The sequence below is a fragment of the Haliotis asinina genome, chromosome 4, assembly GCF_037392515.1.
Source record: "Haliotis asinina isolate JCU_RB_2024 chromosome 4, JCU_Hal_asi_v2, whole genome shotgun sequence".
NCBI lineage: Eukaryota > Metazoa > Mollusca > Gastropoda > Lepetellida > Haliotidae > Haliotis > Haliotis asinina.
The window spans coordinates 9,977,269-10,005,235 of record NC_090283.1 but is presented as its reverse complement, the minus strand read 5'-3'; the positions used below and the strand labels follow the sequence as shown (position 1 = coordinate 10,005,235).

Sequence of the window (27,967 nt, the reverse complement as noted above, 5' to 3'; positions counted from 1 at the left end):
GAAGATAAGCTTAGAATGTATGTATACCCACATAAATGTTTGACTTTGCATGGATTTCTTTGTTCAAATAGATTTGTATGTATACTTTCTAAAGATCAAACATAGAACTAAGTTTCCATTTTGGATTTTTCAGCAAAACCTCACCCCCAAAACATTTTATTATATTAATGGTTATGAAAACATTCATACTTCTTGACACAGTATTTTAAAATCAATATGATTTGTTAAAACCTTAAAATACATAAAATATTGTTGTTTTTGGGAAAGATACGCTTGTTACTGGAAAGACATAAATGTCGCTTAACAGTCTGTTTTTCACATTACATAAACATTCAAATATATTGAACCAAAAAGTGTGAGTTTACACAGGTTTACACCTAAGAATACATTGAGACATATGCATATTTTATACAAAGATCCTCTGTGAACTGCTGTTTTTCCTTACCGTAACATACACGTTCTTTACAGTAACAGAATTAATTAGACTGATATGATATTAGACAGAATAATATTTATGTAACGATTACTCCTACATGGGGTGAGATATTAGTAAAACCTTGAACATGATAATAACAGTGACAGATCTATTCTTTCCCGTAACAATTACCATTCTCTACTGTAACAGTCTGAGGAAAAAAATATCACTAATCATCTGTTTTACACATTGTATAAATATAATATATTGAACCAAAAGTGTAACAGGTTCATAGCTAACAATATATTAAGGTACAAGTTTTTATTACACATAGTTCCTATTTAAACGTCTGATTTTTCTTTCCTATAAAGCTAAAAATTGTATCTGGAAAGAAAAAAATCAGACGTCTAAATAGGAACGATGTATAATATAAACTTGTATCTTAATATATTGTTAGGTATGAACCTGTTACACTTTTGGTTCAATGTATTATATTTATACAATGTGAAAAACAGATGATAAGTGATAAGTTATAGGAAAGAAGTACATCAACACAAATTGCATTCTGAGAAAATTAATGCCCCCTCACAAAAATGTCCCTCCAAGTTTCAAATGTTTCATAGTTCAGACGCAACCATGGAAACAAGATTTTGCAATATTGTACATGTCACGGTGCAACAGTATTGTTACAGGAAAGATGCTTAATAAATATATGCTCCAAGTCCTAACATTTTAAGTCCTTTCCCCGCAGCTCTCAGTCAATAGAACATCTGGAACTTGTGTCATCGTGAGAACCCAGGGAGTGCCAAAGAGCATTCAGAAGTTTGGGTATCGTGGCATCAGGGATCATACATTATTTCAAATTTGAGGCTGTCGTTACGGGAAAGAACAATATCTGAGGGACAGCTACAAATCATGTCTTATTTAAAAAAATATCAAGTCAAACATCTTTCAATCATTATGTGTGTGAACTAAACAGTTCATACACATGAAATCAGCCCCCAAAAGCTAACTAATGTAGTGAATATATATCAACAGATATGAAAAACGAACAACACACTGCATGACTGAGGGACAATGAAAACAGCTCCTTTTTTGCCCTTTCAAGGACTGTAATAAAAAAATCTAAATACATTTGTCCACAATTGAACATGGATATACAAACACAATGCCTTAATTTCCTTCTTGGGCTAAAAAATTAGAATATTAATGAAATATTCTTTAATGAAATTAAATTGCTATTTTGTGATATTTTTGTGAAATCTGGTTTGTGATATTGTGGTGATGATGGGGTATTGGTTTATTATTATTGTGAGGGCGATGGGGTAGCCTTGTGGTTTAAGCGTACCTTGATTCACACCGAGGACGCGTGTTCGATTCCATACACTTTTTGTACTGTGTAAGTCCATTTCTGCTGGCCCGTCGTGATGTTAAAGTGATGGGCCTAGAATATCGAAGCTCTCTTAGCGCTAAGATAGTCGTAAGTGCCATACATTAACATTACAGCCGCGTTTACATGACACCTGTTTGCCCCCGGGGTATTTTACCTCCCGGGGGTTAATTTACCCCCAGGGGCAAAGGGGCAAAAGGATTTGCGTTTACATGGGTTTAAGACAGGGATGGGTATTCATCATTCTCATTTCAATCTGACCATGGACAGGTACAGGCGGCTGTCAAGGAAAAGGAGAAGAAACAGATTTTTGCAAGTTACGGTGTTATGTGTGACATCCTCATTATGCAGAGAGCGAAGTGTATGGGAACGAGGAAGATGTCGACATTGGTGGGAAGTGACCGTACAAACATTTGATGATACTCGGTGGAGAGAGAACTTCCGAATGTCAAAAGCAATGTTCAATCTTCTCTGTCAAAAACTTAGACGACATCTTGAAAAGCAGTCCAGAATTCGCCAAGCTATCTGTCTTGAACACAGAATCGCAGTTGCAGTATATTTTCTCGCTACAACAGGAGAATATCGCACCATTGCCAATCTCTTTGTAAGACTATCTTACCTCTAAGAGAGCTTCGACAATCTAGGATCTGAAATATTGCTAAAAGCGTGTTATACCTGGGTCACTCACTTAGTACAGCTGTGATATATTGCTGTTGCAGTAGTGCTGTGGCAAGGCTGCAAAATCGTTATTTACACAGAATGTAGTATTCTATATGTCACAGCAATATGAGCTGACGGATCTCGTGTACGAAACCTAAAACGTATCCCCCAGCGCTACTGAAGGCGAGTCTGCTCGCCCAATTCAACCTACGTGTATAGAGACAAAGTCTGCGGATTAACTTGAAGAGGAAACATGAACCCCGGATGACAACGTCTTCTGTCATACTGACAACATCGTCAGTGTCTATCAGAATCGTATACATACATCGCACTTCCGTCAACACCTAAGTTTGAATATCACTGAAAGGGGCGAGCTGAGACATGAATAAGTCAGTATTAGTCAATGTCGGTATGTGGCTTCGAATATACAACGTAGACAAACACCATCACTAAAGACTGACTGTAATTACACAGTCATGGATTAATCGTACTACAGGCGCATGGTTGGCAACAGTCAAGGTGAGATCACGTAATGCCACTATGAACAGTGCTTAATTTATACCACAGGAAGCTATTGTACAGGGACCCGTTTCACAAAGCCCTCGTAAGTCTAAGATCTCGTAACTTTTCTCGTAGCATTACGAGATCTTAGGTATACGAGAGTTTTGTGAAACGAGCCCCAGGACCTTAATCGGGACGAATGTGAGATTCGAACTCATTATCAGCGGATCTTTGCCCGTCGAAGGGACACAACTCTTCACAACGGTATGCTATATCATTGCATGGAACGATGAGCGTCGTGGACTCCTGCCTGGCAATATTACTATCTCACACACAGCATGGGCTTGATATATCACATTACCAGATGATCTTTGAAATGATTATTAGACCCAGATTGCTTTTTAATAGCTGTTGCATAAGTTGGGGTCGAAATATTAGTTATTTTAGGGACATCGACGTAAGGCTAAACATCATAGACCTCATTTCGAAAAAACAATAAAGGAAACATGAAATGTTTGACTTTCATAGCGGACGGAACATAACATTCTTACTGTTGTTTTTGTGAACTAATATTTTAGCTGATATATGTGCGTAAACATTTCACTTGATGTGTAGATAGTGTTTTGAAGTAAACATATCACTGATATATCTCTACATATTTTTGTAGATGCTACCGAAAGGTTTTGTCCATTAGTGAAGAGAAATAGGCCTCGGTTTAGTTGAACTTTACCTCTGTTTTGTCAGTAGACAAGTAGATTGCCTCCTCGTAGCGACGGCCAACAGAGCGCGTTGAGGTCGCTGAGAATGTTGATGCGAACTACAGATGTTACGTGACGAGTTGTTATATTAAGATATCGCTTCAGCTAGTCCGAAGAGTCAGGCCTTCTCTTTGAACTAGTTGCACTAATCCTTGAGTAAATGGGGTTAGATTTAGGTCGCACTTAGCAATATTCCAGCTATATGGCGGCTGTCTGTAAATTATCGAGTTTGGACCAGATAATCCAGTGAACAACAGACTGAACACAGATCTAAGCTGTCCAGATACGATGTTATTTGTCAACCAAGTCAGAGAACCTGTCAACCCGATCCTGTTAGTCGCACCTTTAGATTGGAGTGTGATTACTGATTGATCAACTCTGTTGCTTTATCCCCATTAAATACCCCCTCACATCGTCTGCACCGATTTTAGCGCCGCTTTTAGGTATGTTCCAAATAATGCCAGATAAAGGCTTCACACATTGTACCCATATTGGGAATCGAATCCGGAACTCTGGCCACCCACTGCCCATAGCCTGACACAGACAAGTTTACACGAGATGTAAACAAAATTTCAACGCGGTTTAAGCTGATTAAATACATTTATCCCAGATTAAAACTTATCAAAGATTTGTATTTCCTCTGCATCCGGAGCTGGATGTCTGGAATGTTGCTGATAGTAGTTACATGACGACATACTCACTATGTGTTGTACAATTTCTTCGATTTTCAATCCGCCATGATGACTTCAGGTTCTTTCAGCTTTAAATGGTGGATATAAGGTTTCTCTATTTAATTTATCAGAACATGTAGTTCTGTCGGTTTTACAGGATCAAGAACTGGATGGAATTAGTGTTTTAGAGAAGGTTTCTTTGTAATAAAACAGTCATGATGACTTCTCGTTGTTTTTGCCGAAACTGGTTCTGAGCCCAGGAACTCAATGGCCATGCTGAACATGCTCCTTGATCAAGTACAACTGACATAACTGTATGGTCTAATAAAGTATTAGAGAAACCTTATACCCACCATTTTAATCAGAGAAAACACATCCAATCTCTTCAGTATGTACTCCATCCTTTAAAGGGACTGTGGCGTAGTCTAGTAGTTAGCTCGTCACACTGAAATCGTGATTCCTCATACGAGTACAATGCGCGAAGCCCATTTCTGGCGTCCCCAGCCGTGATATTGCTTGACCGTCGCTTATGAAGCGGCGTAAAACTAAATTCACCCACACGTACTAATCATATCGGCCCTGTTTATGTCTGCATAAATAAATACAAACAGTTTTGGTAAAACCGCGAAATACTACACTCCGTGCTCTGGGCGTGCGTATATAAATGCGTAGTGTTGACATTGGCTCTAAACTGTTTACTGTAAATCATAACGTCTCGCTTCTGAGATTGCTGGCATCTTGAGGGGGTCCCCGAGACCAGAAGAATCGGGCTAGGTTCAGATGCTTTGGGGTTACCCAAAGCTCCTCACAGCTGTTGTGTGATGTGAGACGCCGTAGTAAGTCTGGCTCCCAGATCATAGACTCATTAACATCCACTCTGCGTGAACGGTGTGGTCGAAACTCACCAACCTTCACAAGTCATTACAAATGTATGAAATACGCATTAAGATGATATCATGTATTTCCGATGAACATAGTTACACATATCTGCCCATAAAATATTTGTCAGTGATATCATATAGTTGTGACTTCATAAATCCACCCTGAGCCACACAAACCGATGGTTGATATTGTAAGCAAGGCTCCATAACGGCGGGATAAGATCGCTCACATGCCTTCAATCAAGTGACGGAGCCTGGCCAACCGAATCCAGCTTTGGACCCACGTACGACAATCACAGTTCCGTCTGCTACTTGCCAGTACTGCCCGTGAAGATCTGGATTAGACTGGATTAGACTGGTCTTAAGGAATTAGATCGGGTGGTCAGGCTCACTGACTTGGTTCACTCAGATTCTCGTATCCCGACCGAGTAGGCCGATGCTCAGGCTGTTGATCACTGGATTGTCTTGTCCAGACTGTATTATTTACAGACCGTCACCATATAGCTAGACTATTGCGGAGTGCGGCGTCAAATAACAAACAAAGGAACAAAAACCCATCTTTTTATGAGAGTCAAGGTTACTGTCTATGACAGTCAAAACAAGGCGCAGTTGCTACTGTGACTGGGTTTAAACGCATAAAGCTCTGCGCAACTGTATTTCGGTTCTGTGTGTTAGTCTCTAAATAGCCCTTACTATTTTCTTGCACTTTCACTTCGAAACTATGTGGAGAAAGCGTGTGTACTTTCAGTTCGCGAAAAGGCACGTGGGTTACCGCGGAGACCAACTGTAAATATTGTAGCGTCGTGCTGAGAAGTGTTGCCTGGAGGTGTAACAGTGTAATTCTAGGCGATGCCCAACACGATACTATCTGAGAGATGGGGAGAATCCTCAAAGAGGGCAAAGCTTCCATGTTGAGAACACATCTGGCGCTTTCGACTGAAACAACTGATACGACGTCGAACTCACCACAAAGTATATATTTACGTTCAGTGGTACGGATATTTCGATATGAGAATGTCCAATCGAAAGTGGCATTTGTGTTTATGTTTAATCATATTGCAGATGCTATATCGTTTGGATATGTATGCACACCCCCAATGAATCACTGATATTGTTGGGGATATTGTTATGACCTTGTGTGTTTATGAAGTCATCAATACCAAAACGGCCCCTTGTTTTTTTCACATTATATACATGCAATAAATATCACGGGAATAACTGCACGAACATGATGATGAATATATTTATGTCTCTACATGCCCGTTGCTAGGCAACAAAGAAATATTTCTCGAGCGTAAGTGATCGTTTAAATAACGATAGACACTTTTTTCGGCACTTCTCCGAGAATATGTTTTACTCGACCCCTTTCTGGCTTGTATGTCAATGGCTTCCCACCTCTCGGTACTCTGTAGAAAGTAAAGGTTTAGTTTATGGTTCCGCAGTAAAACATCCCCACAATAAGCAAACAAACAATTATTAAACATGTTGTCTTCAAGGTCACCAAATGGTCAGCTTTCATAACACCGGTCTTCATTCTCTGTTCAACTCTAAGATCATTTTCATCATTGTTGATATTACAGGGAATCAAGGCCCGCAAAAATCAAGGTTACCTAAAACGGGTCTTCGGTAACGCATGCTTGTCGTAAGAAGCGACGGACGAGACTGGGTGGTCAGTCTTGCTGACTTGTTTAACACATCGTAAACTCACTCACTCACTCCAGCGAATCAAAATTATAATCACCAAAAAAGCAGTATTGGTGTCTTTGTCTGCGCGCTCTTCAGCCACACAGACTTAATCTGCCAGCATGACCTGTTTCAGACAATCTCATTGTAATCAGATCATAGCGTTTCGGGTTTATGTAGCGAGCACTTCTAACCTCGTATTTCAATGGATGTCACTATAACCGCTGTAATGTGTCAGATAAACTGGTTTCTCCGATTTTCTGCGCACCACACTTAGTGTTTTCCTGAGTCAGGTATTAAATATTTTTGGATACTTTTAAGAGAACTCGATATCTCTGAACGCCATGTTTGTGTTGCTGTATCATGTAACCAAAGCGAGAAAATAGATTTAATATCATTGGGGAAAGACAGTTGGCTGTTGACTTAACCAGTAAAAGCTGAAGCCTGTTTAGTTAAAAACGGCTTACTTTGTTTGTATCAATTCTAATACGCTGGCAGGATGAGGCAACCCGGAGAACAGTCATATGGATCGTTGCTCATAATATTGATCACTTGATTGTCTCGTTATGACAGGTATTTACTGGCCGTTATCACATACCTGAATACACACACACATGCACACACACACACGCACGCACGCACACACACTCACCCACACCCACCCAAAACACCCTAAAGAACATACACATTTCACATTCACTTATTCTGTGTATTAGATATCTCAGTGTGTTTAATATTCCTGAACTTACTTTTGTATGCATGTTTGGAGAAATTGAATGAGATGTCACTAATACAATAGAAATGATGTCACTTCACAGACAAAGCCATGGTAACGACCAGCCTGTTCATCACATTGGGGCGATGGGGTAGCCTAGTGGTTAAAGCGTTCGCTCGTCAAGCCGAAGACCCGGGTTCGATTCCCCACATGGGTACAATGTGTGAAGCCCAATTTCTGGTGTCCCCCGCCGTGATATTTCTGGAATATTGCTAAAAGCGGCGTAAAACTAAACTCACTCACTGTTCATAACATCAAGAATAATTACCCTGGACAATAGAAGATGGCGATCGGCTACCTCACATCGGCGAGGACAGGATTTCTCGATAGTCGCAAATGAAAATATTCAGGAGCACGTGATTCAGCAACCATAAGAACTCTTTACATATATCTGCGGTTATTTGCGGTGGAGGTCTTGAGTTAACGTAGATTCCTCTTTTACACTTCAGAGGTTCCTAGTAGATTGAAGGATGGGAACAATTGCTGGCGGCCTAGGTGATCAGGACGATTTCAGCCGAGAGCACCCTACACTGTCGGGCAAAAGGAAGTAGACCTATTCATGGTCAGTCTTCTTTTATGAGGCAGACACTGGAACAATGAATGGTTACTTGACAGCGATGGAAATGGGTGTGGTAATTGTTATTGTGGAATTGTTATCATTTTCAATATGTAATGTTCCTAGTTAAAGTCCAACTTTAAAATGTGTAGTTCTTTAATTCATGAGCGTATGTTTCATCTACAATGGTCCTCATTTTATTTTTATTCTGAGGGGCGGTCGGGTAGCCTAGTCTTTAAAGCGATCGCTTGTCATGCCAAAGACCAGGATTCGATTCCCCATAAGTACAATAATCGAAACCCATTCTGTAATCCCTCACCGTCCTATTGTTGGAATGTTGCTAAAGACGGCGCAAAACTAAACACACTCATTCACTTGTTTGCTGAAATATTTGCAAACAGGACTCGCATTTTCGAGGTGAAACATTATATTAGTTACGTTTGAAAATTATCCTCCATACAAATAAACCACTGAAAGATATATGAATTGTTACAAGCACATTGTCGCGCCCAGTAGATACATGATTCATGGACGTGAAACTATAACAGCTAACTCTGTTCAACCTATAGTTATGTCTGTATATTTGTCTTCAGTACCTGGTGTTGTTTGTTACTCCGCATCCTGCTTCGTCCTGTGATTCAGGTTATATTACAGCGGCGGGTTATACTGGACCACACAATCCAGTGATCCATATTGCTCTAATCGATTACCGTTGGTATGATGACAAGATAGGAAGTAATCGGGATGAGCCCACAGAGGTTGGGTAGCCCTGTGGTTAAATTGTCGGCCCGTCATGCATGTGATGTCTGACTCTGAGGCCCATTTCTGGGATCCACCACGCCGTGGTTTTGCTGAAATTATTGGTGAAAGCGGCGCAAAACCAAACGCTCCCCTTCTCCCTCATTACGAGACATAATCTCTTTATAAATAGGTTGTAGCAACCCGAAATCCCAAAGGAAGAAACAGAACTTCGTATTGCAGTCGTTGGAAGTAGTAAGTCATTTTTACAATGGCAAGGGAAATATTTTCACACGGTATACGACAATGAAACTTTTAGACATTCACTTCTATGCCAGCAATGAAAATATAAGTAAACCAAAAGAAAACTAAATGCTTAATACATAAATTACACCATGTTTACACGACCTTATAAACAAGAATTCGGCAGCAGAAGACAAAATGCTTCTAAAGAAAGTTGGAACACTGATATGGGCGTTTAAGTCAGAGCTCACATTGAGCGCTGATGCAGGAGATCTCAAGCGTCTTCTCGCGTTATCTGACGTCATAGGTTGAAAGGTCACGTGGTAAACAGCTTGAGTTTTACTTGTCTCCAGTAAGAAGATCGGCAGAAGTCAACAGAGGAATGGATCAACATACTACAAAAACATCCCTGAAGAATTCAAAGAGATGCGTTCTGTTTGCAGCAGAGAGACATAGAACATGGAGTCTGTATCAGATAGTGATAGTAATTGTGGTTGAAGTATGTAGCTTTGACCATGATACACGAGAACAAGAGTTAGTGTTCAGGTGACTCGGGTCCGAATTATTATAAATATTTTAACCGCTTCCAATATGTCTGTGACCTCATCTACAACCACGTTAGCTTGTGCCACCTCTCCTACCTGTGCTTTACTACTACTACTACTACTACTACTACTACTACTACTACTACTACTACTACTACTACTACTACTACTACTACTACTACTACTACTACCCGTGAAGGTCCGGGTTAGAATACTGGCCTTCAGTAACCAATGCTTGTTCTGAGGGGCGACTAACGGGTTCGGGTGATCAGACTCGCTGACTTGGTTGACAAACGTCATCGATTCCCAAATACGCAGATCGATACTCATACTGTTGATCTCTGGATTGTCTGGTCCAGACACGATTATTTAGAGACCGCTGCCATATAGCTGGAATATAGCAGCGTAGAACTAAACTCACTCACTACTGATACTGCCCAGTACATATGTATCTATATGCAGTTTCTCGATACGTTATGTAGGTAATCATGCTGCTATAACAACATTGTACCTCACTCACTCACTCACTCGCTAGTTTTACAGCTACCCATACCATCACTACAAGTACTCCTACCGTAGTACTACTACAACGGCTACTAATACTACTACTGCAACTACTGCTGCTGACGCCACCACCACCACTACTACTACTACTACTACTACTACTACTACTACTACTACTACTATTAACCAACAAACCCTTGATTCGCCTCAAATATCAAATAGTAGGTAGACGTCGTTTTAAACAGTCTCCCTCTTTTTCAGTCATGACCCGTTTCTTGAACATCGCTTTAATGATGTGGAAGTCCAGGGCTTCAAGCAGTGGTGTGTGAAGTTCATACCTCGGCAGTGTCGGTTCACACAGCTGCACGTATTCCTCGCCTCTTATCGCTCAGGAATGTTCCGCACAGTGACCTGTCAATCACGACAGACTGACGGAGTTGTTTCCCCTGCATGATACACATTGAGTATTGGAAGGGGCTTTAAACCTGACTGTGATAGCCACTTTCGTAATAAAAGAAAATGTTCGAAGAGAGGCATGGAGCAATGGTTTATGCTTTATGAACGACTCCTGTAAAGGACACGTGGATTGTAGAGCCCATTATTCGGTTCAGTTTCTGAGCTTTATCAATTCCGAAATTTATCTTTGAAAAAGTACGGTACAAACAATCCACCATTCTCTTCCCACAGAGGTTACTACTGTCATACCTTCGTTACGTAGGAAGGTATGACTGGAATAACCTCTGAGGGAAGAGGATAGCATACCATCTCCTTTGGGAGAATATTCAGTGAGTGAGCGTAACGAAGAAGTCTTTCTTTATGAAAATCTACGAGTAATCTATTTGTGTATGTCTGACTGGCATTCCAGACATCTGTAAGTAAGGGAAGACAACTCTGGGGACCATAACCTCCGTGTCGATGTATACTGAACACCAAAAGAAACGAAAGTTTCGAAAAAACGAAGTTTCATAAAAGTAAGAGTTTATGTCTCCTGTTTAAAAACTTGACGAAAAACATAAATAAATAAATAAATAAATAAATAAATAAATAAATAAATAAATAAATAAATAAATAAATAAGACAAACCCCCAAAACAACCAGGGTAGCGTTTCTTTTGCAGATCAGTATAAATTCTTATACCATTACCACGCTGTAGTGACTACCATTATGTAGTCCGGGGTTTATATACATTACAATATACATGACGTTTTGAGACAAGCAGCAGATAAATATTAGGAAATGGGAACTAAGGCAGCCCGACCCTTGAAGACTAGGCCGTTTACAACTGAGCTTCAGTTGACAAGCTTATCACCGTGAAAGATCTTCATCAACCCAGTCTTGTAGTTAAAGGCGATTGGTTGGCACATGACCCCCATGGATTACTGAATGCAGCCAGAAACACCACCAAACCTGCAGAAACGATTACAACGATGAGCAAGTGTGGCTGTTCCCGTTGTATTTCGTTAAGTCGAATACCTACTGGGCGTGAGGTTTATCAACGTGTTACCATCGACTAACGCTTAGTTTCTGAATATGTTTAACTTTCATAGTAAACAAACCCATTAATATTGAAAATTGTCCAAGGTAGTCCCGAGATTCAGAATACCTGCTTCATTGAGTGGAACAGATTAATGTCACAACAATCACAATTAAGCAAATAGATCGGGCTCGTTCAGGGACGTACTTGTAGAAGGGATCCTCTCAGTTGTTTTGCTAGCCACGGCTAAGGATGGTGAAGTCACACAGCACGCCATTAAGTGACTGAGTGAGTTTTACGCAGTACTCAGCAGTATTCCAGCTATATGGCGACGGTCTGTAAATTATCGAGTCTGGACCAGATAATCCAGTGATCAACAGCAGGAGCATCGATCTGCGTAAGTGGGAACCGATGACATGCTTCAACAGGTCAGGGAGCCTGACAACCCAATAAGGTTAGTCCCCTCTTACGGCAAGCATAGTCGCCTTTTGGGGCAAGCATGCGCTGCTGAAAACCCATTCTATCCCGGATATTCACGGGTAAGACCATTTAGTACTTCGTCAATATCAAGGTTACACGCGTCAGAGGTGTACGTGACAATTACGTGATCTAGACTACCAAATGTCAGACTTCCATGGTCATGGATACCGTGGTGGTTGAGTGTGCTAGGTAGTTGACAATGGCCTCCATCTGCCAGTGTAGGTCCAAATCTGACGTGCAAATAGAACTTTTTACGAAAACGTGTTCTGTTACGGAACATCCAGGGACCCTATGCACAGCTGTACACTGTTCCACAGGCTTACGAATGGCATTTATGGATAGAGTTCAGGGTTGGACACTAGCATTGAGACAAAAAAACCCACCAAAACCAAAAAAACAACAAAAAACACAACCCCCCCCCCCACCAAAAAAACCCAAAAAACCCAAAACAACAACAACAAACAAACAAACAAACAAAAACAAACCAAAAACATACCAAAAAAAAACACACAAAAAAACAAAACAAAACAAAAAACACACCAAAAAAACACACAAAAAAAACACACAAGAAACAATAGTTTTGGTAAAATTTCTTACGAAAGTTGAGAGTGTTTTATTTGTTCTATTTTTCAAGGTTAGGCCTACTATGAGATTGCGGCCCTTTTACTTCTCTTTATCGTCTGTCATAAGTATAAAACAGCATGATAGTAGTAAATGTTATTAGTGACAACTCATCAAACACAACTTGACTCGTATCTTTACGACATCTTGACTAGGGCCTTTACTACATGCTGTATTCAGTGCACCATTCAGGCCCACCATTTTTCAAATATTTTAGTACTTGAACGTCGCAAACGTTGGCTATTGCGTCATAAAACCCCAACGCGACGTCGCCCCTCTTATAGAACGAGGATACACCTGCCTCCGGTTCCATTTTATGACAGATTGTCGTTATGAACTGAGATTTGATTTCTGACCAACATTCTGATTTACGATATGTCGAGTACCAGATATTGTACTTCACATTTTACGACATCACTTGAAAACTTAATGGCGCTGTTACTTCTTACACCCGTGAACGTCACCAAGATTCGCGATCTTTAACACTCGCAAAAATAAACACACAGTGGTATCCTTTTTTCTATCAAGAGTATCTTCAGTGAACCAAAAAACGTCAGCACATCTTATATATACAAACCTGTCTAGGAATTCATGTCGATATTTAGGGGTGTGATCAACTAACGGAACAGCGTCAACAACGGCCTCGTTGTAAGTCATTAAAGTTATCGTTATTTTTATGTTGTCACCATCTGTCCAGTACAATATAGTGTCGACAGCGACTCGGATCACACAGTCTGGATGGACCTCAAGAATAACGGTCCGGGTGTGTACGATCAACGTTCATGTCGGTCTCGGAGAATGAACACCAGTTGCTGTAACAGTGGAATGAAGGTACGTAAGTACGACCTTCACCTTGAGGTAAACTGTGTCTCGGTCCTTTTATTTTATTTTATCAAAATCCTCCTTTAATCCCCCAGTTCTACTAATATACAACTTACACAGTGGTCGATTTGATATAAAAATGATAAAGCATTTGTGACGATTATCCTTCCTGCACAGATAGTGTGACGAATAGTGACGAACTCCGTATAGATACGGCCAACCAATGGATTTTCTAGACTGGGCACTGCGTTGATCAAGAAAACAAACACTCAGAAAAGCGCACAATTAAAGATATTTATTACAATTATTATATTATTATTAATATTATTATCATACTAGACATTTGTATAGCGCCAGTATTCAGATCGCCAGTTCAACTGTTTCCCCCGATCATTGGATGTTCATCACAACGGCACATCATATTTTCAATCTCAACTCCCTGTGGAGTATACAACTCTTGCAAGCCTACTAGGCCCACCGAGGAAATGTGGCTTTCCCATCCTTACTAGGTACACATTCACAGCTTGGTGTACTGGGACACATAGTCACAGCGCTTTGACCATGTTTACTGCACGTTGCTGTACACGCAACTAGGTGATTGCACGTATTCGTGTGGCCACCATCTGGTCATCTACCAAAAGATTAGTTGGTTCGTTTAAGTGCACAGGGTTGTGTATTGCACACTAGGAATGACAACACTGAAAGCACCTGCACACAAAGCTGACTCCATGGTGTTTTACACCCGGTCACAGGTAGGTTCAATAACGGCTAGTTCGCCAACAACGTTGAAAACGTTTATAACTCATTTGGTGAAGGTAGGACACATGTATACGCCAATCCTAATAAATGTCGTTTCGTGATGGGTGTAATGACCTGGAGCCCTCTATTTCCCAAAGAGGTAGCGAATGATTGGCATTATTACAGCAGCATCACCGGGTGGACACCCGAAATAGCCTTCACACATTGTACCCTTGTGGGGAATCCTTTAGAATCGGTACTTTGCCGTGACAAGCGAACGCTGTAACCACTAGTCTACCTGACTGCCCCTTTAGATTTTGGGGACCGGGCTCTAAATGATGCCGGTGCTGCCGACAAAACAAGGATCATAATCAGTGCAAATGATATTCGAACCCATGACCATATGGGAAAAAACCTTGACAACCTGTCCATACTGATGTCCCTTGTCCCTTGCCCCTTAGATACTGATGATTTACAATTGGTCGTCTTGCTGTCATTGTTGTCAACTGTGTTGGACATTGTTACTGTAGGGAAACCAGGTAACTTATCAAGTTTGCTACTAACCGATTCTTATCTTAATCACTGGTTTGATCTTAAACATGGTCTTGATCTTAATATGGCTGTGGTCATATTCGGCCAGTACTAAAGATAGCCTTGGTGTTAAGCAGCGAACAAAAGCATTTGTAGAGACTAACATCGTCGTAACGTTCACCTCATCGTTTGAATCAGTCATATATCTGTATGCAGGTAAGAGACAGCCGAGAGAGAGGAATCCCGGTCTGTGATTACCATTGGTGCTGCTGATCCCATGATTTCGCTATGATTACATTCCGTCTTCAACCCCTGAGTGGCCCCATGGCTATGAACATCTCTGAGCTGACATACGAGGACTTTCCTGAATACCAGGCAGGTGTCTTCATGTGGAAGGCCATATCTCCGCTCCTCATCCTGGTTGGTACCATCGGAAGCTTGCTGTCTGTCATTGTTTTATGCCGCAAACGGATGCGATCTTCGACAACGATGTTTTACTTGGCCGTATTGGCCGTCACTGACGTCTTCGTGTTGTACACTGGGTTACTGCGTTACTGGATAAATTACACATTTGGTGAAGATCTTCGCTTACATTCGGACTTTTCTTGCAAGTTCCATACTTTTCTTGTATATGTGTCCCTAGACTTCGGAGCTTGGATACTGGTTGCGCTCACGGTTGATAGGTGTCTGTTCGTATGCGCACCTTTCAAAGCACGGAAGTACTGTAATCTGCGGAGGGCGAGAATAACCGCCGCTGCCATGTTGGCTTTCTTGATGGTGATAAACATTCACTTTGGCTGGTCCTATGGCCTCAGTCCTCGTACGATATTCGGGGATGGGGTAGATTGTGATGCCGCCAACGACGACATGAAACAATTTGTAACTGTTACCTGGCCCTGGATCGACCTGTTCATCGTGTGTTTTATTCCGTTTTCTATCATGATCATCTGCAATGGGATTATTATTAGAAAACTTGCCATCTCTGCCGATAAGATCCGTCGCCACACCGTTTCCGAGAGTGAGAGGTACCAACAAGAACTGAAATCGACCAGTCAGAAGGAACCACACATACGTACTCCGCCTGACCAATCAAAACGTCCGAAGATAAGCGTAATAAGCACGCAGTCGAACAACAGCAACACAAAAGTTAAGACAGCCGGTCAGAAAACGTCGCACCTCACCTTGATGCTGTTATCGGTCAACTGTCTGTTCTTGCTGCTGACGTCACCAATTGTTGTGTACTTGATCGGGTTCGGGACATGGCGCGAGACGACTGACGCCCAAACCGAGGCTCAACTACATCTATGGTGGTGTGTGGTGAATCTGTTGCAGTACACGAACAATGCCGCCCACTTCTTTCTCTACTGTCTCACTGGACCGCGATTCAGGAGGGAGTTACTCTTGATGCTGGCTCCAAGAAACAAAGTGAACGCTGAACCAAGCGTCACGCTTGATCCGTACCACTGAAAGAAATCACGGTCAAAAACACATTATCTGGTTGACAAGTTTGGTCAGATTTATTCGACATGGAGACCTTGCACAAGAGAGAAACTCTGCGTGACTTTTTGTGTGACATTATACATCGGTTATATGGAATCAAAGGGACCACACAGGTTTGTTCGTGATAGCCGTAGTTTATAACTATTTTGACGACAATATGCAGCGGGTGACGACTACCAAACAACCAGTCCCTAATTTCCAACAGTTTGTTTTAGTGTGTTCGCTGTACTTCTTTGATTGAGATTCTAGAAGTTGAGGAGATAGAGAATGAGGAAACTTCCACAAAGACCACTTCCTTGACAACGTCGTTAGAATCCATATCAAAACGTCACCTATTCAGAATATAGAAGCTGAATATGCATAAATATTGTCGTCATGATTCTGTTCGCTTTACTATTAACTGTATATGAAGACAACAGTCAACGAGGAACATTGTATGTCAATAACACAGGAGTTGTGAGTTCCCACAATTCTCAACTGAGATTTACCCCCCTTAGTAATCAAGGAATCCGGTAATCGCGGTTCAGCTATGAAGAATGTGAACTGACTGACTGCCACAACTATCGATCACAGGTTTGTCTGATCCAGGTTCCATTAATTCAAATACATGTAGTTAGTACAATAATGTGAATATATATAATAGGTATACTTGAAAGCGTGTTTTTGTGAGTTTAGATAAGTTTTCGTCGACGCGAACATAATTCATACAAGTCAGTATACTTGTATCTGTGTTTTTACCTAAGTCACACCAGCTATCGTTGTGGTGTTATCGATGATCGTTACAGTATTATATCATACAGGCCTCCATGCCGATATGTCACGTGCTATTATCGTATCGGCATAAATATCAGATAACTGTTGATATGTATGTTAATCAAGTATTATGAATTAATGACAAGCCCTTTCTACGAATTGTATTTTTGTCTGACTGAAACAGCCACTATATGTGATTTTGTTAAATCATTTTGGACAGGTTAATGTACTATATTTTTAATATCAGTGGCTTGTACACTGTGATGGCCGTAAAACAGTTTTTGGAAACAAATTGTATTCGGACAGAGCCGAAGACTCAATTATATTTTTTGGTTTGAGGGATTTAGATATTTCTATGATTAGGCGTATCCAGCGGTCACTCATCAACTTTTGTGACAAACAACATACCTGTTCTTTTTCTGAGCGCTTCTTACAGTCAGAGAGTTCAAGAGACAGTTATATACTCATAGAAACGAATATGGGCACACATGAAGTGTTCCTTTGACCTTTACTTGTTCTTTCATGTGTTGCGGTATTTGTTTCCACGAGTATATAGTTTGGAGCGAGGGGTTATTTGTCCCCCGGAGTGACCAAGCCGTAGATTCTGACCACTTTAGCGAACACTCAACCGATACTGTACAAAGCCAACTCAAAATCAAAGGATCCTGTATATAGCGAACAGTAATTCAACGGAACCTGCATATAGCAAACTCTCAGTCACGAATCCTGATATAGCGAAAACCTTAAATCAACGGATCCTGCACAAACACACCTCCATTGAACTCATCCTGTACAATGCGAACATTCAGACTCAACGGATCCTGTACAAAGCGAGCATTCAAAATCAACCAGATCTAGTTTTTACAGAACACTCAGTAAAAACGGCGTAAAACTAAACTCACTCACTCACTCACTCACTCACTCTACTCATGCATCAAATCTAAACACGAGTTGCTATTGTCATTCTTTTAATATGATTTCTATTTGCAGTCAAAATTGTGTACAAAAAAGAGTAACTGTAAATAGTGTCAACCTATTTCGGAATTCCTCGAGATTTGGTACATCATTGGATAAACGTCAGACAATCATTGAAAGACGAACACTTCATGAGCATTTCAATGATTGTTGCACAGTCGCCACGGATTGCCGTCAAAGGAACGGTCAGATGCCGCAGTTGCTGATGTTGCTGTTGCTGTGGACATCCTGTTTCTGCGGCCGTGGTGCTGCTTAATGTTCCTGTTGTCTGAGTAATTACTGCTATCTGAAACACAGGACATGTGGAACTGAAAAACAGTACCTGCCAGTTTAATGAATCATGCATTCCTTTATTGAAGGAATCTTACTATATTTTTGCCATTCAACGCTGAATACAGCCATTGTGTAATTAATGGCAGTCCTAAACGAGAGGTAAATTGTAGCGCAAATAGGGTTGGGCAACAGAGAGAAAATGACCAGTCTTCATGTGTGCGAAGGAAGCGAGCAAAGGTTGGCAACGTCCGTCCCTGGCTTCGCTTCGAAAACTATGTCTTCATGTCAAAATAAAATATCGCCACCTCAAGGGTACCCACCCATTTCCTCAGTGGGTTGTGCTCTCAGGTTTCCACCCCGACATTTAATAATTACTCACGTGAAATATATTTGATTCAATATTTTTAACGCCACTCGTGGTATATCAGATCATTCTTCGCCTCCTCATATCACCGTCCCCTCCCCTCCCCCCAAGCTTCAGGTTCAAACTAACTAACAACCTCTAACTAGCATTGGTTGGTGGGAACCAGTTCAAATCTTTACTAGCCGCGAGAGAATAAATCATAATTATGCTGACCTTCATCATATATTTGACCTTGACCTAGTTATATACTGCCATGAGGATGATAGTCAAAACGAACATGGTGACTGGGAAAGCGATTAGGATGCCAAACTTCAGCTTGTCTGTTGGCGTCAGGACTGTCTCGTCGTCCGCGTAGTACTGGGTTTCGGGTGTCTCCATCGTTGTTCTCGTAGTCTGTAACAACAATAATTCAACCTCATTCACCTGATAGAACGTGGCGGTGGAGAGAACTATTAACTGGTCATAGCGTTCGCTCGTCACATCGAAGATCTGGGTTCGAGTTTCCACATGGGTACAATGTGTGAAGCCCATTTCTGGTGTCCCGCAGTGTGATATTGCTAGAATCTTGCTAAATGCGGCGTAAAACTAAACTCACTCACTCACAATTCAGGCTACTTCAAATATAACCGATCCTCAATGCAGCTCATTCTGATACCAACTTGTCCCTACAAAGATCTATAGGTATTTAAAGGTCACATGCAACGTAAAACACAACTTTGCAGATTCTTGTACCTTTCGGTATGCCAAAAAAAAAATGCCAATTCAACCTATAAAGTTGAAACAAAAGCGATGAAAAAAAAGCCCGCGAAATCGGAGTTCAAACGTTTCACTAAATTCCCCCCAGCGCTGGGGGGAAAACGGGTTTCAACAGCTGTGCTGCTGTTCGCGGAGCTTGAAACAGTATGCATGCCCAGCGTCTGAGGTCGTGAGCAGTAGTCTAATCTTGGTTGTGTACACAAACGAGTAAATAATCTACTCGTTACGTAAAAAAACTTGTTGACTGTGGTAAGCAGTCTCTGTCACAGAGAAAGCTCAGTGTCTGCTTTATTCACACCTATATGTCTGTCTGCCTGCCTGCTAAAGACAACATGTAGTACACAGCTTCAATCATTGACCACTGCAATTTGAACTTAACACCTATCAGACTATGCGACATAAAGAAAATAAGTTGATTTATGTCTCGTGCACCCGAGTCCCGTGTCTGCCACATTATGTAATTAGACACGTGTGATACACATGACATGTTTTTTTTTATGTCTGTGGGTTGCAAACAAACTACATTCATTTTTTTCGGATGACTGGATCTGACGGAAACTGGTGCAAACTCTTGTCAGTTTCAAGCCCTGCTTTGTACTTGGACGAATGACAGATTCCAGCCACGCAGTAGTTTACCATCTCTAATGACATGAGTTTTGATTGGATCGAGCGCAAATTCAGAGAACATGTATTTTCCAAACCCAACATCTCTATAAACATTCTTCATGGATAACAGCTTCTTTTAGTGTATATGATTTTGTTTGACAACAGTATATGAATCCATACTGAAACGAAGCATCAAGCACACAAAAAGAAGTTGTTATCCATAAAGAATCTTACTTTCTTCTGACTGGCTATACTTCTAAAATGCCCATCAAACAGATCTTTCTGTACACACAATGAACCCTCAGCATATCAGCAAATGAAACAGCCAATCGGAAACCGTCGTTACATTTGAGTGCATATCCACCCGCTATGACTGGGTTCGGTCTCCCGAGGGCTTCGTTTCGGAGGAAGTAAGCCCAGCCCAAATATTGAACTTTTGAATCGCGATTGTACGCTTATAATTTTGTGTAATTGTTTTTTCAAAAGCAGCAATGTATATTATATTCCATGAATAAGTGATAAATGTGTTTTAATAATGTTTGATTTTTTGGTTGCATGTGACCTTTAACATCGTGCAACAATACATTTCTTCATCAAGTTGGAAACCGCTAAAGATTTGTTATCCACCATTGTGCTCAGCCAGAATTCCATACGGTCCCAAGGCGATTCCATAATGATAATGTGCATGAAATGAATTATAAAATACTCATACGTTGAAGGCAGGTGTACGTCTGTGGAAGTGATTCTTGCTGCTGTTGTCGCTAGATCACGACGTATCTAGTCTATGTTAAACTATGAGTGGTACGATCGCTTTAGCGCTACGGCTGTCGTAAGTCTATGTTATAGGACTGGGTCTAGATTTCCGAAGCCCTCTTAGCGTTAAGAAAGCCGCAATTGCCATATATTAACATTAACTTACGACTATCTTAGCGGTGAGAGAGCTTCGAAAATCCATGTCTATGTTAAAGTATGGGTATTACGATCATCTTAGCGCTACGGCTGTCGTAAGTCTGTGCCAACGTATGGGAGTTACGATCATCCTAGTGTTACGACTGTCGTAAGGCTATGTTAGAGTACGGGAGTTGCGATCATCCTAGTGTTACGACTGTCGTAAGGCTATGTTAGAGTACGGGAGTTGCGATCATCCTAGTGTTACGACTGTCGTAAGGCTATGTTAGAGTACGGGAGTTGCGATCATCCTAGTGTTATGACTGTCGTAAGGCTATGTTAAAGTAAGGGAGTTGCGATCATCCTAGTGTTACGACTGTCGTAAGGCTATGTTAGAGTATGGGAGTTACGATCATCCTAGTGTTACGACTGTCGTAAGGCTATGTTAGAGTACGGGAGTTACGATCATCCTAGTGTTACGACTGTCGTAAGGCTATGTTAGAGTACGGGAGTTGCGATCATCCTAGTGTTACGACTGTCGTAAGGCTATGTTAGAGTACGGGAGTTGCGATCATCCTAGTGTTACGACTGTCGTAAGGCTATGTTAGAGTATGGGAGTTGCGATCATCCTAGTGTTACGACTGTCGTAAGGCTATGTTAGAGTACGGAAGTTACGATCATCCTAGTGTTACGACTGTCGTAAGGCTATGTTAGAGTATGGGAGTTACGATCATCCTAGTGTTACGACTGTCGTAAGGCTATGTTAAAGTATGGGAGTTGCAGTCACCTCAGCGCTACGATCATTTTGCGGAACAGGGCACGGATACGGATACGCACTGACTAGTAACAGCATCCAAATCTTTAAAAGCGATCGTATGGTTAACGCATTTTTTTTGTAGTGATGTGTCAAATTTTCGAAAATAAAATATCACGAAAATTTCTTTTTTAGCAGGAGATATCGTTAGCATAATGTTGATTGTTTGAAGGACAAGTGCATATTCCCTTTGCAAGGGAATTAAGTGATTATCTAGGTCCACTGAACAGGGAGATAACTCCCTTGCCTCGATTTGCATTAGAATGGAAACATGTCACTTGGTTACAGAGGGTGTACATTGTGGAAGTAGCAGATGAAAAGCGCAATAAACTGGTAAGAGATTCTACTTGTTTGTCACGCTGTCGTGTTGTTGGCTAAATGCAGAGAGTTGTCCCCACTTGACTTCGCTCTTCCACCTGCCAGTACATCCACTCGTGTTGTGACACTCACTTGTACGTCAAACTGGATGCCGGGTAGCGCTGACCTGTTTTAAGACCTGTGTAATAAATCTTCCACCCGCTTTTGGGCGGTCTATACTTCAGGGGATGCACAATTTAGTGCAGGCAGGACGCAAATGCTTTGTTGAACATCACGATTATTTTTGTATGAGCGTGTCGATTGACAATCGCTTGACAGACACTGAACTGGAAGGTTTATTAGGATAACACCTACAGTCCACCTTCTATGTGATTTGAGTAGGGTGAACCTGAAACAGGTTCGTCACTCAAAATTGTTTTTCTGTCAGTTACTATCAAATATGAAACAGGTTTGTAACTGAGTGTGAATCAAGATTTAAGTCACACCGGCGGTATTTCAGCCATATCGACACTAAAGTAAGCTATAGATTCGGGATAAATAACGTCAAATTATAAAACCCTGTCAGTCAATCATTATTCGGTACTTAAAAGGCCACAGACCTATAGCACGTTACAAGTCCTTGATTTCACACCAATATGTTTTTTGAAGGCATATACCTGAACGTTTTCTCTAGATTCATAATTATTCAAACCCAAGATTTCTGATCCATATAGTAGTATTGGGTTTACTTTATTATCAGATATTTTCAAGAATGATCTGCATGATATTTCTCCCCCCAAATGGATATTTTTTAGTATGTTTATCAAAACCTTAAGGGCTTCTACAGAAGGTAGTGGTTAATTCAAGAAAGTTGATCAGAAAAATAGACTCCAAGAAAGTTATATACGTTTGTAGTTTCTATTTTTTCACCTTTGTAAATCCATTTCTCCCTTTCTGAAAGCTTCTAGCCATTCATAAAAACAAAAACCTTTGTTTTACTCCTATTAACTGCCAAATTCCATTCATCAGAGTAGATTTCGTGTTGATCGATTTGTTTCTGAAGACCACATATGGTGATAGAAAACAAAAATAACTGAGTTTAATCAAAATGTGACTGGATTCCTTGTGTACAACTATCACATATTTGCACGGCTATTTCATTGATAAAGAATGTAGACAGGAAGGGACTTCAAATACCGCCTTGTCTGACACAAAAATGGCAAATAAAAATTCTGAGATTTCGTTATTATTTCTGACACATACTTTGACATTTTCATGTATACTACATAAAAGTTTATTAATCTTTTGACTAAGTCCATGAGTTTGCAGTAGGACCCATAATTTATTTCTCTTGATAGAATCAAATGCCTTAGCAAATTCAACAAATAGGGCATTAATTTTTCCGCCTCTTGAATTCAAATATTTTTGAACAATGGATTGACTTATGAATATAATGTCAGTTGTGGTATAACCCTGTCTGAAGCCTGTCTTGGACTCATATACTTTATCCATAGTGTGAACGCACTTAATTAATCGAAAGGCATTTAATAATTTGCATCGATCGTTCCTTTTGTAAACAGTTGAATCACTATCACACTATTTATTTTTATTACCTCCCCTTGGCGAAAGCCGGATTTGTTGTTTCATGTAACAAGCTGCTAGACTCAGAGCATCTACAATTAAATCTACACTCTTGTTGATATCTGTAAAAACAACAACCATAGATTTTTCGAGTAGATCATGTATCCCACCAGAAAGAAGACTGTTTCTAAATTTTGTAACCTTGTCCACTTCCCAGACAAATGTAACCTTGGTTTCATTAGGTTTACGTGAGTGATGCGCACGTAATTCCAATGTCAGCGGTAAATGGGACGATTCAGCGCGTGAAGGTGTATTAAAACTTTGTTTGCTATCAGGAATTTCAGTCGATGCTAAATCGTAGCCAATAACACTAGTGCCATTTGTACCAATAAATGTACATTGGCCAATGTTTGAATCCGATTCACATCTACCATTTACAATGTGGATATTTAGAATACTACATATATCTCGCAAGCATCTACCGAAGCGGCTCACAATCTTATCAAAGGAGAGTCGTCTCTATTTTGAGAGTGAAGAATGATATCAACATGAAAAAAAAATCATGATTAGTACCTGTTCGAGCATTGAACTCGCCCAAACATAACAAATAAATGTCTGGTACATCATAAATCAGCTCTGACAGTTTCTGCTGCAATACCATTTCTGCATGCAATCAGTTTATTGTACCACGAAGATCCCTCTGGGTTTAAATAGGTACAGCTGTATAATAAGTCAGCATCAAGGTCAATTTGACATTTATCAAAGGGGATGAATATTGTATTATCCGTTATTTTGGACCACTTTATGTGTTGTGATAGCGTTTTTCGTACCATAACTAGTATACCAAGAGCAGTCTTTCACACAATGATCCGCACTTTAGCATACTACCGTTACCTACTTCCCCCAGGATGTGGTGTGGTAGACAAGTGGGCAGAGACAATTGATAGACGCTGTTTCCTTCTCCTTTCTGACGGAGAACAAGACAAAATATTGGTCCTGTTTGCCCTGAACAGCTCCAGGTGTTGAAGACCGCTGACAGCGGATTGAGCATTCACCAGTCCTGAACTTTGGCATCGGGTTAATGGCGGACTCACACGGGCGGGTCGTCCGTCGAACTAATATGTCGAATTCGACCGAGTCGTGTCACCTGAATGATTATTCGAGAGAGGACTCCTTTTCAGTACGTCGATGTGGTCGCCAACATCACAAAACTGAATAACTGGATATGATCTATGTATGTAAGATGACAACAGAAAGCTACTGTGCTGCCAACTGATACGGTATTATCTACTGATACTTAGATGTATGAATATAGATATAACATTTGTATGAGTGAGTGAGTGAATTAGTTAACGCAGCTATATTCCAGCTACATGGCGGCGGTCTGTAAATAATCGAGTCTGGACCAGACAATCCAGTGATCAACAACATGAGCATCGATCTGCGCAATTGGGAACCGATGACATGTGTCAACCAAGTCAGCTAGTCTGACCACCCGATCCCTTTAGTCGCCTCTTACGACAAGCATAGTCGCCTTTTATGGCAACCAGGGGTTGGTGAAGGCCTATTCTACCCCGGGTAGACATTCACGGGTACGTATGAAAAAGCTGGAAGTTACTGAGCTACCACTGTACATTGTTATTTGAAAAATATTACGTCATTCCTGCTATTAAATAAATATATACTTGGCATTAGATAGTTATCGTGTGCGTGCGTGTGTGTGTGTGTGCGCGCGCACGTGTGTGTGGGAAAGAGATGATTTGGAGATTTTACGTGCGCTTTATGCATTTTGAGGATTACTTTTATGGATAATTATAAACAGCTTCTTTATTCTGTATACGCGACCGTTCGACACAGATTCTAAAGTTGTCAAGCAAGTCGTCTTGCCGACATATACCGAAACGTCGCCTTTGCAGAATAAATCAAATGTATATCCATAAAAGCAGTTGTCATTCTTCATCTACCCAACTTCTAAAATGCCAATCCACGAAATCATTATGAGAGTTTCTATCACATTGTGCATGTTCATGTGTGTTCGTCAATACGAAAGAGGATTTCACTGTACATAAAGGGAATGCCGATGTAAGTGTAGAGTGTCTCTTTAAGAGTGAGTGAGTGAGTGAGTGAGTGAGTGAGTGAGTGAGTTGGGTGTGACGCCGCGAAGGACACAAGTGTTACATACGATGTGTATGTTAAAACTGACAATGGTTAGTGCTCCAGTTCTTTTACCGCTTTGACGAAACCTAAGAGCAGGGATTTGGTACCAGCAAATTCAGAAAATACATTAGGGATGATCGGGATTCGAACCACAGTGTCTGCACGTGCTCGTCGAGTAATATATTCCGTTATGATAGTGAAGGAGTCCAGGCTAGTTCCAGTAGAAATTTGACAGACACTGAACAGGAATGTTAAATAGGGTAACACCTTCGTATATAATGGAACAGTCCAATGGCTAGAGAGGAGAGTAGGGGGAGCCTGAAACAGGTGCGTTACTGAGAAGTAACTCCTTCTCGCCAGGCACAAGGTTTTCAGCTCACTAAAGCACTCTCCGATTCAAGGAAGTAATGAAAAACCTTCTCACATCCATAGCCGTACTGGCATGATGCGGCATTCTTTTCATATTGATTAAAAATAAATTACATTTAAGTGTATTCATCCTATATCTTAATCTTGTGTGGAAAACATTTAACTTCCTAACTCCATATGAATAATATTTAGGTTCACTATTTTCTTTCACGTAGATATAAGATTTTAGTAATGCAACAACAATTTCTAACAGCTAGAGGAATATTATTCCACACTTTAACTGCTGGTGGAATAAATCCTGAAGAAAAAGCGCATGTTGTTTGTTTAGTGCCCAATCATTTTAGATGTCTTTATTACGAGAAGGTCAAACCCAAATGCTTATTGAAATCAACTGTTTATATTATAACTGTTTATAAGTAAATAATATAACTTCAGTTGCTTCCTTGGACTAGTCCATTATAACATGTAGGTAACAGGTAGTAGCTTATCTGTTCATTGAACCGTATATGTTGTTCTAAGGCGTCTGCGAACTGCATGTCGGCGATAATGGGAAGCCACCGTAGAAAATTTTATGTAAGTCATTTTAAATCAAGGGTTCGACTCTTAGTGCACCCCATGGCTTGGAGTACCTAAACCATGAATTCAATTAAACCCAAACGGATGTAAGGAATTCAGCAGAACTATTTTTCTTGAATCAAGAATCAAAGTGGACTCCGTTTGATGGGCAGATGATTTCGCAGCCAGTACAACGTGCGTCCCATGAACTCAAAAAGTCTTTACTTGCGGCAACGAAGGAATAAACGCGGGCAAATGGGGACAAAACGTTTGTTATTACAGTCTTCCAAATACGACTTCCTGTGTTAACTCACTGGACGTCCTTATAACGGAAAACACAGTGTCTTTTAGAAGTTGGTAGGGTAATACTAGACACTTGTTCTGGATATGCAACTTCTTTATTATTTAAGCACGACGTTTATTAGCCCAGAAACGTCGTGCTTAAATAATAAAAAACAACAACCCATGGCACGTTGGTTGGTGACATATTTCCAATAAAGCAACACACGCTCTTCAGCTACTTCTAGATAATCCTACAACTGTTCAGCAAACAAACACTAACAAACAACAGTGTGGGGATGTGCACTAAGCCTGACAGTATCAACCATCTACAAATAACACACCTGTCTACATGGGGACTCGGGACTTGACCTACTTTGAAGAAACGTCAAGGAAATGTGAGACTTTACTCCACCAAACAAGTTGAAGAAAGGGTTCAGATTTTTTAATTAGGAGAACATTACATGTTAGCAGCTATGCATTACGGGAAAGGCACGTCACATGTCTTGTTTACGCGACACCAACTGTGAGATACCTGAAGGAGTGAACGCGGCCTTAACACGGTGATGATCTTACAGTGGCGAATTGCTCCGGTAAATCAGTACTACCACCTACAAGCATGAATATGTATTACTGATGTGTCCTGATCATTTATAGCCATCGGAATAGCGTAATACTGGAGGTTACTTACTCTCACGGCTGGATTTCCGCGACTTGTGAAGGAGAGATATATATGGCTGCCAGTGGACGACCAGACGACAATGACCTGGATATCGTCTGCTCACTGAGCAGACGTAAGACGTACAGTCCTGTT

At 40.7% G+C, this 27,967-nt stretch overlaps 1 protein-coding gene and 1 long non-coding RNA gene across 2 annotated transcripts; one reads left to right on the top strand and one right to left on the bottom strand.

Annotated features, from left to right (window-relative positions):
• The first annotated feature begins 15,274 nt into the window (after positions 1-15,274).
• Positions 15,275-16,455, top strand: LOC137281249 (cysteinyl leukotriene receptor 1-like). Its single transcript, XM_067812395.1, has one exon. The coding sequence runs from the start codon at positions 15,275-15,277 to the stop codon at positions 16,451-16,453; it is 1,179 nt and encodes a 392-aa protein (XP_067668496.1). The 3' UTR covers positions 16,454-16,455.
• Positions 16,456-18,190: 1,735 nt separating this feature from the next.
• LOC137281250 (uncharacterized) lies at positions 18,191-27,967 on the bottom strand. The gene is made up of 3 exons (XR_010956718.1): positions 27,845-27,967; positions 19,065-19,244; positions 18,191-18,500 (listed from the first exon to the last, which is right to left on the bottom strand). It is a non-coding gene; the product is annotated as an uncharacterized lncRNA (long non-coding RNA).